Source organism: Chrysoperla carnea, chromosome 1 (assembly GCF_905475395.1).
Source record: "Chrysoperla carnea chromosome 1, inChrCarn1.1, whole genome shotgun sequence".
In the NCBI taxonomy this organism is placed as follows: domain Eukaryota; kingdom Metazoa; phylum Arthropoda; class Insecta; order Neuroptera; family Chrysopidae; genus Chrysoperla; species Chrysoperla carnea.
The window spans coordinates 86,644,094-86,664,609 of record NC_058337.1 but is presented as its reverse complement, the minus strand read 5'-3'; the positions used below and the strand labels follow the sequence as shown (position 1 = coordinate 86,664,609).

The 20,516-nt window shown below is 29.7% G+C and overlaps 3 protein-coding genes across 4 annotated transcripts in view; 2 read left to right on the top strand and 1 right to left on the bottom strand.

The window, feature by feature from the left end:
• The window catches only part of LOC123306201 (uncharacterized MFS-type transporter C09D4.1), a 43,397-nt gene extending 27,506 nt beyond the window's left edge, over window positions 1–15,891 (top strand). For both annotated transcript variants that reach the window (XM_044888115.1, XM_044888116.1), the window contains exons 5-9: window positions 9,697–9,899; window positions 9,962–10,065; window positions 10,900–11,007; window positions 11,531–11,636; window positions 12,644–15,891. In XM_044888115.1, the coding sequence (XP_044744050.1) occupies window positions 9,697–9,899; window positions 9,962–10,065; window positions 10,900–11,007; window positions 11,531–11,636; window positions 12,644–12,802 (680 nt within the window). In that variant the 3' untranslated portion in view covers window positions 12,803–15,891. The remainder of the gene's footprint in view (window positions 1–9,696; window positions 9,900–9,961; window positions 10,066–10,899; window positions 11,008–11,530; window positions 11,637–12,643) is intronic.
• Window positions 2,051–6,952, top strand: LOC123306200 (aryl hydrocarbon receptor nuclear translocator homolog). Its single transcript, XM_044888112.1, has 2 exons — window positions 2,051–3,072; window positions 4,088–6,952. The coding sequence occupies exons 1-2, from the start codon at window positions 2,214–2,216 to the stop codon at window positions 5,233–5,235; spliced, it is 2,007 nt and encodes a 668-aa protein (XP_044744047.1). The 5' UTR covers window positions 2,051–2,213; the 3' UTR covers window positions 5,236–6,952.
• A 1,850-nt stretch (window positions 15,892–17,741) lies between the features above and the next one.
• On the bottom strand, window positions 17,742–19,990 carry LOC123299160 (PAT complex subunit Asterix). The gene is made up of 3 exons (XM_044881432.1): window positions 19,871–19,990; window positions 19,679–19,806; window positions 17,742–18,110 (listed from the first exon to the last, which is right to left on the bottom strand). The coding sequence occupies exons 2-3, from the start codon at window positions 19,729–19,731 to the stop codon at window positions 17,825–17,827; spliced, it is 339 nt and encodes a 112-aa protein (XP_044737367.1). The 5' UTR covers window positions 19,732–19,806; window positions 19,871–19,990; the 3' UTR covers window positions 17,742–17,824.
• Between the last annotated feature and the right edge of the window lie 526 nt (window positions 19,991–20,516).

Below are 20,516 nucleotides of genomic sequence, written 5' to 3'. Positions count from 1 at the left end.
ACAGTGTGCAAATCAACCGGTAACAATGATATTTCGATTCTTTTGAAAAAATTGTCAGTCAAAGATAATTTTCAAATGATTCAAAAATACTTTTACAAACTTCGGGTATGGGTTCTTATATCAAAACTCAAAAGACAAAAAAGAAGTTCAGATATGCTGTATTTCTAACTTAGGTCTAGCTGGTCTAATCTGTACTGAACGCGTTGATTAATTTTCAGTTGTTAACAATAATGGGCCTGTTTAAATTAACTAAGATTTGTTACACCCATAGAGATAATACCATAGAGCTACAAAGTCGCCACCAAACGGTTGATCGCAGTAGAGAGAATTAGATAAAGTAATAAGCATATGCATAGCTGAAGAGAGGCAGATAAAGTAGGCGCATATAGCTGCCTTCGTCTCTCTTATACGTCTACAATTTCTGTCTCTTTCTACCTCTCTCACTCTCTACCTGCAGTCGAGAAATCACTTATTGCGTTTCCTATGTCTATAACAGCTCTATGGTATATCTCCATGATTACATCCAAGTTAGAAACTCATAATATCCGAGAAATAACATCTATAAAATGAAAATAATATGTGAGTTTAAACTCCGTTATAAATATTGATCGTGTTCAGGACAACTCAGGTATGCTAAAGCAAAGATAAAACTATGGAGTGTAAAGAATTAAGATGCTATTGGTGTTCCAGAGGACATACAGTTCATATATATATATATATATATACATGAACTTACACTCCGTTACACGAGCGCCATTATAGCACATTTAGTCAATACTATTTTGGTGGCACAAAACAGCCATAAGAGAATGTACTCCTTTACCTCTAAACCCCATAGATAAAACCCAGCATATCTGGAAAATAACATTTACAAAATGAATGTAAGTAGAGCATTATGGCAATCGTTGCGTCTAGCTGAACTGAGAGCACTGTATTGCTGAGTTAGTACCAACACTCCATGTACCTGAAATAATGAATAGATTATCGATACATGGGGTGCCAGTACTTCACTTGAACTGAACGCAGACAATAGGTACCTATATACAGCCTCTTTTTCAGTAGTTCCAATTGAAACCACCTGATTACTTACCATTTATCAATATATAATAAAATACTGATATATTCAAATATAACACTAACTGAGCATATAAGCTTATAATTAACAAGCAAAAGAACTTTATCTTTGATTTGATACTATAAACCCCCACTAAGTTCCGAACGCGCTTACTTTAGACACTCAGATATCCAACTAAGTATAAATATGATTCTTGAGATATGCTGAGTGCCTAACTTAGTCCTAATAAATTTAATTCGTATAGGCCTAAAAAATATAGACTAATCATAGACTTTATTGTTTAAGCGTTTAAAATGTCTTCAGAAATTTTTTTTTTTTAATTTTCACAATTACTTAAGACCTTGTTTAAAGCTATAAGCCTACATTGCTATAAACGTACATTTTTATATAGAAATTCAACTAATATGAAAATTATTTTCACAGTTGAATTTTTTGTCTAAGTTTTTATAAGTTCAACGTACATATATACAAGATGGCGTTTTATAATTGTTGTGCTGAATTCCTGCATTATTACCAAACAAAAACCCAAAATACAATTTGAAATGAAAAATTCTAATTTTAAGCTATGAAATTAATTTTTTTTCAGAAAAATTTCTCAAATAATTATTCATTATACACGCTATATAAATTAAACTTTTTAATAATTAAGTTGTATGTATATGTAAACATAAAAAACACACATATAACTGGTATACACTACTTTGTTATAATTAATTCAATATGCATATACCTAGTTAGCTCAATATTTCTTATCATTTAATTTGTATTATAATATTTATAATTTACATAATGCAGTAAACTTTTTAATAATATGAAAGAGTAAAATATTTTGTGTACAATCTGTATATTTACATATTGTAGTTTTGTAATACTAGGATACAGAACTAAGTTAGTAAATTGGGTTCTACATTTATTATATTTTAATCATATATAATTAAACTTAAGTGAATTTAGTTTGTGTTTATTTTAATCGAAGGTTATTCACGAATTATTTAATGTGAATAATAATACAAATCTATTTACTATGATAAAAAATATAATACAACAACTGTCATCAATCAGTTTGAGGTTATGTCTTAAATTCTGATGTAAAAAAAACGTAAATAGTTTTGAATGATCCTGTTTTAAATATTAGCAAATGTCTACGGTGTCATATTCAATACCAGGACATAATTTAAATAATCACAAACGCCGTGTGAGCAGTGGAAGTGTTGCATCTAATGAAGACGTAGTTCATAATCGTAACACGAAATATCAACGCACAAGAATGGAGGAAGAAAATATTCAAGATAAAGAACGTTTTGCAAGTAGAGAAAATCATTGTGAGATTGAACGACGTCGACGTAATAAAATGACTGCATATATTACGGAATTATCTGATATGGTGCCAACATGTAGTGCATTAGCCCGAAAACCTGATAAATTAACTATACTTCGAATGGCTGTAGCACATATGAAAAATCTTCGAGGGACAGGTAACAGAAGTACAGATGAGCATTATAAACCCGCGTTTTTAACTGATCAAGAACTAAAGCACTTAATACTAGAGGCAGCTGATGGCTTCTTATTTGTTGTAAGTTGTGATACTGGCCGAATTATATATGTGTCGGATTCAGTTGCTCCAGTTTTAAATTATCATCAAAGTGACTGGTATGGTTCGTGTATTTACGATAATATCCACCCCGAAGACGTTGATAAAGTACGTGAACAATTATCAACACAAGAACCTCAGAATACTGGACGGATTTTAGATTTAAAGACAGGCACAGTGAAAAAAGATGGCCATCAAAGTTCAATGAGACTATGTATGGGATCCAGACGTGGTTTCATTTGTCGAATGAAAGTTGGTGATATTGCTGCTGAAAATATGGCGTTTGGTCACTTGAATCGGCTTAAACAACGAAATAGTCTTGGACCGACTCGTGATGGGCAAAATTATGCAGTCGTCCATTGTACAGGATATATAAAAAATTGGCCACCGACAGATATGTTTCCTGGTAAGTTACAAATATTTTTATTATGTTAAAAAATCTCTTAGAATATTAACTCGTTCATTATTTATGTTCATTTTTATTTTTTTATTTAGAAAACTATAATGAATAACAAACAAATTCAATTGTTTCGCCTTTTAAGAAAGTTCTGTTTTGAAGGAATTTACTTAACTAAACATATATTATTGCTGTTATTCTAACAAACACGGACGACCCGTATTTCTCTTTTCCTGATCCCCAAGTTGTCATTTTTTCTTAATAGTTTGACTTTCTGATTCGTATTTCGAGGGGTATAGTTACCTTAAAGTGACTGTACTTAACTTTTCCGGTTCCAATAAAAATTTATAATATTTAGCTTGATATATCGTTCATTGCTTGTCTTTTGGGAGATATTTTTCAACAAAAATATAATAACTATTAGCCATCGAGGTCAAATGAACGATTAAATCCAGGTAATTAATTGACAGGCTTGAGGTAACATCATCTCCAAACACAAAAAGTCTAGTCTCATATCGTACTCCTTTAGGTTTATAAACGCCATAATCTGAAAAAAGCCGAAATTTTCACGATTTTTTTCGATTTTTGACAAAGTTGCGTTCGAGGTCACAAACTTGGATTATTCATTGAACCAACACCATAAACAAGTCTGCAAAAATCAGAACTTCCAAATTTGACGCAAACTACTCCGTACTTTCAAGCGACAAGATTACTGAATTAGTAGCACTTAAGACATATATTTATTGTAGTGATACAAATATAAGGGCCTTAGGTTTGCTAATCATCCCGCTCCATAAAATTTTCTCCTCCAAATTCAATATAGATTAGCTGGTAGGACTACTTTAATAGTATTCTATTCATATATAAATCAAAATAAATAAAGAATCCATAACGAGCAATAATATTATAAAAGATTTGGCTTATCTGATTTTACCTGTAGAGACCTTGAAATTTTAATAATCTTTCACCCGCTACCTAGGGATAATGCAACTTTGATTTGAGAATTTTTTCGAACTTGTTTTAGGAGTTGATGATGACCTTCATAATTCAACACATTGTTGCCTCGTTGCAATTGGCAGACTTCAGGTTACATCATCTCCAAACACTAGTGACCTTTCTGGATCAAATAACAACAGTGAATTTATATCAAGACATTCAATGGAAGGAAAATTTACATTCGTTGATCAAAGAGTAATGGGTATTTTAGGATATTCGCCACCCGAACTACTTGGTAAAAGTTGTTTTGATTTCTTCCACCCAGAAGATCAAACACATATGAAAGAGAGCTTCGATCAAGTATTAAAATTAAAAGGACAAGTAATGTCTGTAATGTATCGATTCCGTATAAAGAGTCGTGAATGGATTTGGCTTCGTACATCAGCCTTTGCATTCTTAAATCCATATACTGACGAGATTGAATATATAATTTGTACAAATACCACAGCAAAATCGTTACATAATACCGGTGGTCCAGAAAGTACAGTTATACAAACTGAACCGAATTCAGGTACAGAACAAATTAGCTATCAGTCTCAAGTGCCCTCCGGATTGGGTTTAGATTATAGTTTACAAACTCGACGTGATCCTACGCCAATGTATACTTCACATATGATTACAGCACCTGTTACACATAATTTACAACAATCCCGTCCAGCTAGCAATCAACAAAATGTATATGGTACCTATGAGCCGACTCCAAGTCCCATTACTTATGGATCACCTTCTCAAGTCCCACAAAATACTGGTAGAATGTCCAAAAATAGATCGAGTAGTCCGGGGCCAATACAAGCTCAAAGTGCTTGGCGACAAACGGTTGTTACAGAAGGTTATCAGTACAGTCAACTGAATCCAAGTCCAACTAGTAGATCATCTCCGGGAGGTGGAGGTCCAACTTATACTCAATTGAGTGGTGGTACAAGAGTATCACCATATCAAACAACTGGTGTACCTCCAGCTCAACCGACACAAGGTGGGCATGGTATGTGGACATGGCCACAACAAGCCGGTCCAGGGAATCAAACGTCCGATGCAGTGACACCAGTAACAGGTGCACCAGTACAAACAGGAGCTAATGGTGGGCATGATATGACAGATATGTTGCAAATGTTATCAGATCCTGGAGCAGCATCTACTTTTGAAGATTTAAATATGTTTAATACAAACTTTGAGTGAATTTATAAAAAATGATTCACGTGTTAATATAAATTTTAGTTCAAGTGGATTATGCTTAAAGTTAGTTCATAAGCTGCAACTCCTAATATTAGCGCACATAATTCTTTTTAAGTGGAGAACGCCTAAAACTTTGTAATGTAATTCATATTTTAAAGTATTTTTAATTTTTAATTATGATAACGATATGAATAATCCCGTAAGAAATATAGTTTTTTTTAAGTGATAAATAATGAATTTTTTTTAAGTGATGATATGTATACATTTATAATATCACAAGGAAATCAAGTGATTCAATCCCGTGTCCAGGTGTAATGACTATAACTATCGAATATTTGAGAATCTACATTGATCAAATGCCATTTCTGAAATCGCTGTTTTCTCGGAGCTATTATTTATCAGAATCAAAAACAATATATGTACTTAAATTCTTTATTAAACTCAAGTTATCGGAAAACCAAAATTAGATCAATATTTTATCAGAAAATTAAACAACGTACGATTGAATTATATAAGAAGAATATAATTTTAAAATATCTAAATTATTTACAGCTCTTATAGGCAGATAAAAATATTCCTCAATGTTTATAAAGGCGCTTACAGCTTTTATATGTAAATTGGTTTTCACTTAATATTTCTGAGATTATTGATTTTGAAAGATCTGGATCACAAATGAGATCATGATGTCAAATATAAATCAAATTTTGAGTAAAAGCCAATCTAAATATAAAAACTGTCCCGGGCCCTTATTTATATTATTTTTTATAAAAAAAATCAGTACCGCTTTCTTATTAAGATAAGCAAAATGTCAAATTTAAGATACCCCACTTTAAGTAGACATTTCGCTTCAGTACAATTGTGCTGATTTGTGAATAAGCGTACAATTGGGCTTTTTTCCCTTAAAAAACAACCAATTTGCACTGTGGTAATACTCGTCTATATACAAATCTCCATATTTCCTGTGATACAAAATTTTAAAATATTTTATATTTACTGAAATTTAGCTTTTGCAATAACTTTTTTACAATTCAGTATTCTTCATTTGACCATTTTTCTTAATCATTATGAATTTTTAAGTTTAAGCATTTTAAGTGTGTAATATATTAGTTGACAAAACGAAACATTTAATCAATGGAATATGTCTGTAACAGTTATAGAGAAAACCATTTCACGTGTTATATACCAGATAAACATTAGATACTTTGTTCATGATAATTTTAAATTTTTTCTAAAAAACTTGTATCGTTCGACTTCAGGTATTACTTATGTTCTTATTGATGCTAAGGGGTACTTTCTTGTAGGTGTATAATATTTAACAATATTTTACTTTTCACTTTAAGCTTTATTTTGTCAAGTCTCACTGAATCAATTTTTAATCAATAAGATACTCACCCATTAAAAAGTTTTATTTTTCCGCTTGTGTTTTATTACATCGATGAAATAAAATAGTATCCGGCCTTTCCCATAATTATGTTGTCCATAGTACTGCGCCTATTTATCGGCATAATAACAATCAAATAGGCATGCTTGTAATTTATATTAATTATGAAATGAGAATTTATCACTTTCTCGGTTTTAGTGTAGGAACCTTCCTATTTTTTATTATACGAAGCTCTGCAAAAAATCACGTTTCATGTCCTAATCTAAAGCATTTTTTATTTTCTATGCAATGTTTACAAAAAATAGCCATATTGTTACACCATCTTTGATCATGGCGATCAGTAATGGATTAAAAAAATTAATGTTAAAATTTTAAATTTTAACGAAGTAATTAAAATTATCCTCTGCATCTATTAGGGATAATCAATGTATGAATATATTAGCGCGTTAAAAAGACTTACAATGTGTGTTTTTTATGCAGTATAATTTAAATAATAAAAAAATTATGGATAATTAATTTACTGTTGAAGTGAAAATATTTTTACAGAAAGCTTTTAAGACCAAATTATTTATAAAATTTATATTTGAGAAGAGACAAATATTTCTAGAATATTCTATGTAAATATATATTAATAAAACAAAAGCAAAGAAGAATCAATTGAAAGAAAACCAAGGTACCTAATTCAATGTTATATCTCAAAAAGCTTAAGATCTTTATCCACACTCAAAAAAAATAGATCTAATTTTTAGCGAGATATCAGATAAATACTATATTCTCGACCGTGGACATGACTTACGTAAAAACGCCAATACATGTATCTTTTCTTCATACATGTACCCCAATTTACTCACCTCTTGCAACTCGATATAGAGCACTAAGTATGCTTATAATAAGAACTGACCCCTCTACTGTTTATTGACACTATAAACATATCACGTGGTTAGTCGCTGACGACTTACATACTGTCGTCATTTTTATTATCAGCATAATCTAATTTTATCTATCCGATATCTGAAATTAAAAAGACTATGAATAATTTCCACAAAGAACTGCTGCAAAAGATTGATCAACCTTTTAATTTGAAGAGAAAATAAATGTATTACTCCCCAGCCAGACACGAAGGCGAGCACCAAGTAACAATGAAAATATATACTGTTTGGAACTTGCCTATTTTCGTTATTGTTTGGTGTTTGCCTTCGTGTCTGGCCAAGGCGTTATATGTATAGACTAATTTTTTTTGCAATTTTCGAATGTTATAACTTGAAAACTATTCATTTTTTTACCTTAATCCCATGATAATTTTTTATCAGAAAGAGCATAAGAACATCATCTTTTATTTTTAGTCAATTTTAAAGCATTTTTTACAACAGTTTTTTACACGGATCCTTTGAAATGCTATGAGTATAAAGAAGTCAAGATATTTGATTGACAAAGAATTTATCTGAAATTTGCTTCCATTTTCTTTCAATTGAATTTTTGTAGCTATTTTGTCACTCACGTTACGTATTTATATTTAAGTAACTGTATTCATTACACATAGAATTAAAATCATTAAAATTCCATTTTATTCAATTCCCATTTTGGATCCAAAAATCTTCCTTTATAATGCAATAAATAAAACATTATTCATTAAATATTTTTAATAACAGTAAGTAGTTCATATTTTTTGAATAATGTACAAAACAACGAAATTGTTGTGTTTTTTTTTTTTTTACAAAACAAAAATAATTTTTTAAAGTTCAAAATAAAATGATGTTAAATATATTATTATTTAATAAGTATAACACTAAACAAATTTGTATTATTCTTAGAGTTACGTTTTAATAATTCAATTTCACTGTGTTTTTTGTATATCTATTTTGTAGGATTTTTAATTTTAAATGTTTTTTGGTTAAAACTTTTATGCTTCTTACCTGAAAATCATGTATAAGAGAAAAAGGAATAAATCAATTTTTGTAATACGTTATTACTTATTGTTTAATATTTATAAGGGGTTTTATAAATAAAATGGTACGTAATAGCCCGGCGCCATCCCAAACAAAGCATTATAGAATTATTGATTAGGTCTTTAAAAACATATTCATGATATTAGTTGTAAAAGATAAATAATTATTAGGCAAAATATTTTAAATCCATTTTTCCGGTTTAACTCCAATGTTACTGGTATACTGTAAATTGGTCATGGCTCGGCATCTGCGTAGAATTAGGAGAAAATAAATATTCGAATAACCAACAACTTTTGTTCGAAACATTTTTCGAAAACTTCATAAATTTGGTGGAAATAGAATAAAAGTTTGTTATTTTATAAAGAATGACGTTCTAATAAAAATTTTCTTCTATCTCTTACGAACATGCGCTATTTTTTAGCCATCTACATATTATCATCATCATCTTTTACATCAATTTGTAAACACTTATATCAATGCCAGAGTGGCAGATATTAGAAAAAAAAATTTAAAGTGTTTTTATTTCCCGTTTCATCAGAAAAATCCATGAAGAAAATTCAAAGTTGAATAATTTACTCTTAAAATATTTAGAATGTTTTCTTGAGTCTATAAATGTTCTATACTAAATACGTTATAATTGAACAGAGTCTCGAGGTAAAACAGCATACATTTTTACGTTTTACTATATTGTACAACGAGAGCCGTGTTTATTGTTCTGGTATAAATACGTTATAACTGAACAGGACCTCGAAGTAAAACAGCATACATTTTTACGTTTTACTATATTGTAAAACGAGGGCTGTGTTTATTATAGATCGATCTAAATACATGAATGGAGTGAGTACGCTTATGTGCCGAACAATAGTCCATCAACAAACGACCTCAGATATTTTAGTTTATAATTTGTTTCCAAACCTCATATTTTTAATGCATTTCCTAAATATTTGTGACTAAATTTGGTAAGTAATCACTTGCGCAACAAAGGTTCACAACAAATTATGCTTTTTCGAATCCCACTTTAGAAGTAATGTTCGAATTTTGCAGATCAAATTGTATATTACGTTTCAATGTTAAAGTTTAGTTCTGCACATCGGAAACTTGTTTTCATTTTCTAAAATTACAATTAGAATACTTCAGTTTTTAGCGCTGCTCCCTCAACACCAGTATCTGCTGCTCAAGCAAAGCAACAAGAAGCTCCTCAAGAACCTTTTTTTAATTCAGTTAAAGCATTGCTAAGCAATTGGGATTATTTAAAATTGCTTATTTCGTATGGTATTAATGTGGGTGTATTTTATGCAATTTCAACTTTACTAAATCAAATTGTGCTACAATACTATCCTGTAAGTATAACAATAATATTACATTGGCTAAATTCAAATATAAAAAAAAATTTATTTCCTAGGGAGCAGAACTTCACGCTGGACGTCTTGGTTTAATGCTGGTCTTGTCTGGAATGGTTGGGTCGGTTGTTTCTGGAATAGTATTGGATAAGACACATAGATTCAAGTTGGTTACATTTTTAGTTGTGATTTGTCTTAAAGGTGATTCAATATTAAGGCTTTGGAATGAAAATTTTAAAAAGACATAAAATATAGTTAAAAGGCTACCTCAAGCAAGGCTGGATAAGAGATCATATTCAAAAATAGGTGTTTTATATTGTATTGAACACAGCTTCTTTATATAATCCGAAAAATGTCTAAATTTTCCTAAATTGTTACGATTTATAGTTAATCTCATATCAAACATTACTTGAACTGGTAAAGTATTAAATGCATACTAGTCATGTACACTTATTATTAAGATAACGATGATCTATTCAATTTTCAGTTAGCAAAAAATGGATAGTCTAAATATTCAATCAAGTCACAATACCCCAATTACACCACCAAAGTTTGCGCTTGATCGCTATTAAAATATTTGTTTATATGATCAGATAGTTAAGATCTTGTTAATTCCATTATAATAACCAAAAGCTATGAAATATTTCAACTATCATCATTCCTCAGTTGATCAGATAACAGGATACAGACAATAAAAGTTATAAATGTTGGATTACACTTTCGAAAATATAGCGTAGTTGACTAAAATTCAGAGAACGTCAATCTTTTGACTAGAAATTCTGATTGATTACAACGCAGCGCGTTTAAGATATCTCCTCTACGATCTACTACTTTCGACACTTTCAAATTAAAGTTAAGAATTTCCATCGAATAGAAAGTAAATATTAGCAACAGAGGCTTTAATGTTTAGTTTAGTGAGAATTAAGTTTCATAAAGAAACTAATATTGAATCACTCATACATAGATACAATTAATAATAATTAAACATAATTATTTTTAGGGAAACATCGTTTGGATTGTACCTATTTTCATTATTAGGTATGATTGTATACACTTTTACATTAAATTGTGGCATAGCTGTAGTTTACGCTTCATCCATTTTACTTGGGTAAGAAAAAATAATTTCCCACGCCAGTTATATTGAATGAAACACTTCACTGCTTTACAGTGAGCACACCCAGTAGTATTGAAATTTTCTGTAAAGGATCTTGAACACTTTGGGAAAGTGATTTATGTCAAATAGGCTAAAATATTAGTATATTAGTCTTTGAATAATTCTTCTATAATAAAATTAATTAGATATCTATTTAGACATTCCCGGCTGCGATTTTCGACAGATTATGAATATTTTCTAGAGACTGAAACTCCTGCAGTAAAAATATATGGCTGAAAGTTACCAAAACCCCTGCAGCATATACTCTTTATAATCTGTCGAAAATCATTAATTAGCACTTCTTCAGCTCAAACTATCTAGAAACCGGTTAATTTTTTCGATTTCTAACCATTGGAATCATAACACACAGACAAAAATATACTAACCCTGAAAACAATTTGATCCTTACTACTTTCCCCTACAAGGTGTGTGAGATGTCCTTTATAGCTCCTATAAATAATAGCATTTTTTTGTGCAGTTTTTTTATGACTGGTTATTTGCCAGTTGGATTTGAGTTTGCAGCTGAATTAACATATCCTGAACCGGAAGGTACCTCTGCAGGAATATTAAATGCAGCGTCACAGGTATAGTAAAGCTAAAATTTCATTTTTATAATAATCTGTAGCAAATAGTTATGATAAGTTTCAGGGGTAGTTTACCCTCATATAAAATGTGTAAATTAAGTATTCTCTATTTTGACCCACATTCATTTACGTAGCTATTTGCGACAGTTTGACGTTTGAATGAAATCTTAGCTAAATGTTTATTGTAAATAGTTAAAATTTAGATTTCATCAATATTTAACAATTATGGCCATGCTGTCATTATAACATTTATTCAAAAAGGTATTTAACATTCAATTTTAGAGCACTATTTCAAATCACTTTTAGTAGATCTTCGCACAGTTCATTAAACACTTCGCACAATATTTATGTACTTTTTTATTGGAGACTATTATAATTTGAGCAAATAAATAGTCTAATACGATCATAATTTGCATGTTATAGTTTTTTTTTTAAACAATAAGGTGCAGAATCGACTTTACAAAATGGCGAGGATCTTTTTGAAACGAAATAAGAGTTAATTAAAAAAATACATATTTTCTCGATATGCTTCATCCCTCCCTGTGGTGCGTTGTTTCTTCTTATACAATAATACCAAGCATTTATATTGCCTGCCTATGTACTAGTAAAAAGGGCCAATTTAGGCAGTAAGTCTTTTAATTAAATGACCAATACATACTTGAAACTTCGTGATTGGCTTCCTTTTGGCGAGTCTACCTAACTTTACGATTTTTTTTTAGTTTGATAAAATAACGTCATATTTAAAGCTATATCGGTCTGAAAAAACGTAGCAAGAAATTTTTTGAACACTATGACCACTTGATACAATTAATATTTATTAAACAATTCAGTAAAAAAGAACTATGTACGTATTTGTTACTTCGAGTTTAAAACAGTAATATTGAGTGTTCTTAAAGGGTCCCAATATCAATTTAGTTTCTTAAGCCTTTTAAATTCTAATGTCGATTCTGATTACATGAATAATGAAAAAATGTAAATAGTCTCACAATTATTATGTAAATTTTTAGGTATTTGGTATTGCATTTACATCATTGTATTCGATAATCCTCACAGAAGTTGGTGATTTTTGGGCTAATATAACAATGTGTTCAGCTTTGGTAGTAGGCACAATTTTGACGTTATTAACTAAATCGAATTTAAAACGCCAAGCTGCTCAAAAAACTTAAGCGGTTGGAAGAAATTTGATGAAACTCAATTGGCCCATGTTAGAGTTTTAATTTTCGTTATTTGAAAATTTTGGAAAATTATTTTTAGATTTAAGTGACTAACGGAACATAATGTTTTATCTGTTTAAATCAACAACAACAAAGTAAAATTTAAACGCATTTAAATAGTCGACATTAGAGTAACATTTAAAACATTTTTTAGCGACTGGACAATTCGCCTTTCAGTAAATAATGTACTTGAATACTGGAAACTATAACTAAAGGCTAATCATAAACTATTCTAAAAATATTTTTCCAATCTTTTTCCAGTTGTTTAGAGAATAATGGTTCTCATTAATTAAATTTATAATCTTTACTTAGCCCAAACAATGGCTCGTACCCTGGCGTCACTCATTACAATTATGGTGATTCGTATTAAAACACATTTCTAACCTACTCCAATAATTATCTAATTAACGTCTGATTTAACGATTGTGTTTTTTGATACTTAAATTGGATCTAATCGTCGTTCATATCAACTATAAAGAGTACAAAACTGAAATAAAACTCATAAATGGTTGTCAAACAAATCTATGTCGACCAAATTTCCGATCCTTTTTAAAATTCGTTTCAAATATAAACTGAAGTTGCATACCCGTACGTTATTTATAATGTATGTAAAAAATTTCATTTGTATATTGATATAAATAAATTATAAATCGTTCTATTTCAGAGTAAACGTGAACCAAAATTATCGGAGTAGGCTAGAAATTTTTTGAAAGAATTCCTACAATTTATGTGAATGATATCAGGGTTAGAGTCCCAACCCGTTATTCGGGTCAAATACTGGTCTATTAAGAATGTTTGTCGGGTAGATAAACAATTTGCCAAAATTATTTACATCGTATTTATTGTAATATATTATGTGTTAATTTATTATTGTTAATGTGATATTGTTATTCAACAATTTGGTTGAAATTATAAAAGAGATTATTTATATACAATGATTATTTTATAAAATGAATTTTAAATTATTGTTGTATTAATTCAGTCTGTAGGGATTCATAATTTACAAAAATTTATTTAAAGTCTCCAAAAAATGCTAAACTTATTTAGATACGTCCAAGAAGACGAGTACGTTATAGAGCTTTGCCATTAGCAGAGCACTATATCTGGCCCACATACCTGCCATTTAATAAAATATATCAATCAATCATGCAATCTTGGAAAATGACTTTTTTTACATTTTGATCCATATCTTGCGTTCGGTTCATTCACATTTGATAATTTTGATATCGTTGAACTTGCCTGCGTTTTATCTCCAAATCCATTTATGTCAAAGAGCTACGATTGATAGAAAAAAAGTTTTTCGTAAAAAGTCAAAAATTTTTTCCTGAATTTCTTTTTGTAACGGTTTTTGCAAATAGTTTTTTAATAATGCACCGCAACTGTCAAGAGATATCAAGCTGAAATTTTTATAACGTGCTTAGGAGGTAAAAAGTGAAGTCGAGTTCGTAAATGAGCAACATAGGTCAATTGGGCCTTGGGTCCGCAGAACCCATCATTTAAACCGTTAGCGGTTAGGGGTAGAACTAAAGTTTAAATATAAAAGATGTTCCTTGAATGAAAAAAAAGAGCCGGGGGAAGAAAAACAATAGCCGCTCGAAAATTCGACTCGTCTTTTCAATCGTCACTTTACTAAAGAATCTACATTCGTCTTCACCTATTCACTAGACATTTTACTGGAGACTTTACATTATTTTTACACATTAGTTAAGTACTTGAAAATAAATTTTGGTGGTTTTCAAAAGCTTATTATGTCCCTACAGGGTAGAATATATATCATGCGATTTAAACAAGAGCAAATGAAATGGCAAAATTCAGTCTGCCCGTTTGATTTCTCAAAATAGAGAAAGCTGCCAAGGCAGACTACGAAATTTTATGCGGTCGTTTAAAAAACTGAGGGTCTAACAAATAGTTCATGCTCGTCACTGGTAAGAGATAAAAAGGGATTAATTATATTGCCATGTTATTCTTTGTTAAGCCACAAACAATTTTTGTTCAAAACATTTTTTCCGTAAACTTACTTACGTCGAATTTATTAAGTTAACGAAAAAATACTATGAACAAAAGTTGTTTGTTCTTACTTTTTTTAAAATAATACTGCAATATAAATTTTTCTCAATCTCTTACCAGAAAAAACTCTACCACGAATATCCTGTGTTAGTAACAACTACGACCGCATAAAATTTCAATCTCCGCATTAGAAACGATCACTTTTTTAATATTCAAAAGGGCAATCTGTATTCTGCCATTCATTTTTTTTTCTGTTAAAATCGAATGATCTAATAAAAGATTTGTCAAAAATCACTTTACTATATTAAATATTGGCCTACATTCCTTTTTTTGAAATAAATAAGAATTATTATCAAAAATTAAAAAAGACTGAGTGACTTCTTGCGATTATAATCTTGAAGACATTGATGCAAGTATTAAAACCACATTATATCGTGGGAATAGAAATAAAAAGCATTTATTAAATATAATTTTTCATTGAAGACAATCGTAAAGTGTGTTTTGAAAATCTTAATATACAATTCAAAATTTAAAGAGTGAAAAACAAGCTAAATTTATCTCTATGTCTGTTATATTTGTAAATTATTTTAAGTAGAAAGTTTTAAAATTAAAATTGACAATAAAAAACGGCATCTAATTTTTGGATTAGATATAGTACCTGAATGTTGTTAAAGAAGAACGTGTAGACTGTAGGAATAATATTTATGATGTCTCATCACTCTTGTTACCTAATAGGCCTTTTCATCGATTTGCTTTTGTTTCGGAAAGTCCAAAAATTTAACTATCTAATATATTTTACCTATATCAATCAGCGCTTTTTAATGAAGATAGAAGATATGTGATATGTCTTTACTTGATTGACATCTGTGCGAAGCAAAAAAGAATCATTTTTCAAATGAAAAGCCCTATTGGAACACGTTTTTTTTATGTTTTAAAAGAAGTAAATCAAATATAGACAATAAATAATGTATAATCATTCGTAGTTTCCGTTCCAAAGATTGTTGTTAGGGAAATTTTCCCCCAATTGTGTGATTAGTCTGTGTAAAATTTATTTTAGAAAAAGAAATCTATTTAAATAAAGTTGAATCTCAAAAAGTTGAAACAAAGATAATATAAATTCTAATTAATTATAACATATCGTTAACATATCATTATTCTTTGAAGTGAGAAGTGAAATGATCAAACGTTGTTAAACTATATACATAATGTTATTTTGACATATGGTCGAAACTCGACAAATAAATTTAACCGAAAAGAATGCTTCAAATAAAAAATGTTGGGTTCATAAACGCATATCTTTCGCAAACATTAAATTCGACCTGGAGTTTCAGGTTCAATGAAAAGCTGAGTCTGCTTCATAACTAGTAACAGATAAAAGAACACCGTAAATTAGAAAATTTTTCCTTATTGAGAAAGACAAATTTTTTGCTCCCCGGAGCCTTTATTTTCTCAATACAGTATATAGGTTAGGCAGAAACTGATTGCAAATTTTTCGTAAGACTTCTGTGAAATCTAAACACTTTTCGAAAAAATATTTCTCTGTGCTTATAGTCATGATAGGGAGAATAGGGAGGATCGATCCCCACGCTCCCAATGGATCATTTTGGCGTTAAAGGAGACTGTTATGACAAATTATTTAAATTTATTAGAAAATAGCATACAATTTTCAATATAAACCAGATATACAATCCATAGACATATACACATGCATACAATTATATTAATAAATTAGTGTATCGTTACTACGGTAACTGCCTGAAATAAAATTCATGAACGCAGCGAATAGACCTTTTCATTTCAATTACGATTCATTATTGTTTCGGGCAGACAGTAATAAGTTGGACAGAGATGCAAGATATTTGTTTGTTATTCATTTTACATTAGTTTTTTGACATACTGTCCGAAACAAAGGTAATCTATTAAAATTTTAATTAAAAAGAATTGGTCTATAGGGCACAGTCTTATATATAAAGTATAGAGGTATAAAATAATTGCCGCCTTTCACGTTGAATTTAGCACCAAAAGTGAGCAACTCTGGATAGAATAATCTGTAAAGGGTAAAAAGTAATTTTAAGTCGGAAATGACTTTTACACTATTTTCCAAAACCCAAGAGTTAGGGAGTTACAGACTAATAATTTTAAGAGATAAGCAATCAATCCTGAATAAATAATGTAGTTTTCTTGAATGAATTTCATTCTTTAGTTGAAAATGTCTCTCTTTAGGAGTATCTGGGCCCACTGGATATATTTAATTTGAAAATTAATATCGCTCGTAGCTGCTTGACTATTGAGCTTTGGTGTAAGAGGAATTTTCAGCCTAAGATGATTCAAGGAATGCAACCTTTAAAATTTGAGCGTTTATTCGCGGGTACCGTATAAATTTTAAAAGTTTCATTCTTCTTGGCATGAGAGCTGGCAACGTTTTCAAGAGTTTAAGACGATTAAACTTCAGATTTTTCTTTCTTTACTGAACTTAGGTGAGAATGAAGTACGTGCACTGCTCTCAGGTGCAAAACACTAAAAACCCGTACTGTTTCTTTTATTTGTAAAAAAAAATTTAGCTGATAACTTCTAGAGCGAAGTAATAGAGGCAAAAACTCATATCCCAACCCAACTTCAGCTATCCCAACATAACTCAAACTTTTACAGTTAAATCGAGTTTTTTGTGACGCAATCTTAAACAGAGACTCTTTTAGAGGTTCAACTGTATTTATAATAACTAATTTATTCTCGTATATCATTGTTTCCTTTAACTTAACAAAAAATATCCTTCATGGCTTTACTTGTGTAGGTATATCCAATCGTCCCTTGTCTGATAAATCTGCATAATTGACAGAAATAAAGACAATAATTTTGCTTGGAAATGACAATAAAATGTATACAATTTTAATGTTTAATAAATAATATATTTAAAACAAATGAAACAATTTTTTTTAATTCTGAACACAACAATGAAATTTTTTATCATTATTGTAAAGCACTAACCCATGGTGGTGGCATTGGATGTGGATTTTGTAAATATGACATAACAACAGCACTAACCGACAGCATAAATGAGCTTAATATTTGTTTGGTATCATCTGACAGGCGTGAATTTGCAAAACTAATGCACGAACAGTATAATGCAACCCATGCACACCATTTTAAACGTAACATCAAACCACACATACTGAAAATCATTCCTAATATATTCATATAGTCTGGAGTCAAATCTTCTGAACTGCCTGTTGTGTTTCCATTTGAAGGTTTATATCTAAAAATTATAACTGAATTAGGAAGATTGCATATTAACCAATCTGGCAAGAGGATGACTTGTAATGATGGCGTGAGAATCTTGATAAAATTATACGAAATTATGTAGATATAGGCGAGTACATAGATAAAATAATAGTATTACAATATCTTTGGGCGAGTCGGATAAACTTATTTTCGTCAGAAAATTAGAGAGGCCAGTTTATTAATTATTTTTATATAAACAAATGCGCTGAGTACGATGGTGGCAAAAAAATCATTGCTAAAAATTATGATTTTTAGCAGCAATTTTCATTATTTTGAGGTTTTTCGGCTTTTTAAGGAAAACGGTTCACCGAACAAACAAAAAGTAGAGCCGAAAAATTAAGATTTTAACAAAGTAAGTCTTGCAGTCTTTTATTTTGACTGTTAATTGTTACAAACAAATTAAGGGTCAAGAATTATTAATTTTTTTTTTCTGCTCAGCAAAAAGTCGTATGGATATTGGATATTTCGGTCGAAATGCTGTGTTTTGTTCATAGAATTCAGTTTTTTTTTATATCTCTAGTATTTTGCAATTTTTTACACTAATTAGCTAATTTCTTTTTAAAAGGATTTGCATTAATAATAAAAGATACTAACAAGTACACAAAATTTTGTAACCTCCCGCCCAGAACCGAATCTGCTAAAAAACTAATTGAATATTTCAGTTCCGAGAAGTCGTAACAAGATACAACACCAAATAATGGAAAATTTTAAGCCTATGCATGGGCTGATTTCATGCCTGTGCGTATTTTATACAAAAATATTCAATAAACTGGCCTCTTCAATTTTCTGACGGAAATGGATAATTTTGAAACGAATTAAGGATAAAAAAATAACAATTTCTTTCTGATTTTTTTCCTACGTAACAAAAAAGGATTTTATGAGAATTTTATTTCGGTTGAACTAACAACTGCTTAAGGTCTTGCTCAAAAATTGTTATTTTTCCCTCCCATAGCTTGGAAAATAAACGGCTAATAAACAAATTTTTTATATCGACTCAGAAAGGTTGTATCAACATGAACCATACGGCAAATGAAAGATAAATAAAATAAGGAAAATTTTAAGCCTAAGTTGACCTCAATCCGATCAGCAAAACCCAGAGATATCGACCACTTTCGTTTGTCCATCTCAATTGGTTATTAATTAATTTTTTTTAAATCTCTCATTAACATGAAATTGATATATTAATTTAACTACAACCGATCAATATTAAGTACATGTTATTTCGGCAAAAAATGATTCCAACGTACCATAAGTGATTTTAAACTGTAATACGGTGACCATAATCAAAAATGAAAAACCTAAGGGATACTAACCAATCAAATTTGTGTGGATATAAAGGTATCCTACAGTACTTATGTGGGTTTATTATTTATATATACCCACACAGATTCGACTGTTAACCCAGAAATGAGCAACACTGAAGATTACTTGATTGTGTTTAAATGATCAATACTAACAAGCAACTTGATAAAAATGACTTGCGAAAGTATTAGTGTTTACAAAACATGTACCTCAACAGATCTTTGAATTCTTACAATTTACCTTTGAGCTTTATCAGGTCTTCGTGGATCGGAATGACCCAATGGTGATGACATTTTTGACTAATCAAATTTAATAAAAAATTTTCAAAAAAATATCAATCTGAATAATTTTGCAATCTCTTGATTTTCCTGTTTAAAAAAATAAAATTAAGTAAATTAATTGGACAGAAATTCAATTAATGTTAATACGTACTACTTTTTAATTTCTTATAAATTTTTCAGTAAAGATAAAATGTTGAACATACGTGCCCTTCTGGATTAATTAATATAAATAAAGGGTGCATTCATCATGCTTTCATATCGATTAAAAAACTACCAGACATCTTTTATAAATTCAAATTTCAATATTTTAAAGCAGTTATGATGTTTTTAAAATTATTCTATTGCAAATTTAAAATCGTTAACATAATAAAATTTTTGAAAAATAGGTTAAAATATGATACATGTTTGTTTACAAAATTCTTACCGCTAAAACATTACGAACTTACCCCAAACGATATTAATAAACACGATATTATTTCTATTTGTATAATGTGCAAAATGGACGCTTCTCATGTTAAATAAGAGGCAAATGACGAGTTTTATTTAAAAATTATATTAAAAACATATTATATTATTTATATACATAAGTAAAAATAAAGGAAATTGTTTTCAAATAAAATGACATATAACTTTTATCAAGTGTATATATAAAATTGTGTTGTAGATTTTCACAAACGACAAAAAAAAAAAAAAATAAACCAATAGAATTTGTGAGCGTTCTTTTTACAACAAACATACATTTGTATTTTGATTGAAAAACTATGTACTATGAAATTGAAATAAAATTATAATTGTTT

Bases quoted from the DNA above. Each gene is read 5' to 3' on its own strand.
- LOC123306200 (XM_044888112.1), top strand. From the start codon at position 2,214: ATGTCTACGGTGTCATATTCAATACCAGGACATAATTTAAATAATCAC. The intron at 3,073-4,087 runs GTAAGTTACAAA...AACTTGTTTTAG, and splicing joins ACCGACAGATATGTTTCCTG to GAGTTGATGATGACCTTCAT.
- LOC123299160 (XM_044881432.1), bottom strand. From the start codon at position 19,731: ATGTCATCACCATTGGGTCATTCCGATCCACGAAGACCTGATAAAGCT. The intron at 18,111-19,678 runs GTAAATTGTAAG...TATAATTTTTAG, and splicing joins AGACCTGATAAAGCTCAAAG to ATATAAACCTTCAAATGGAA.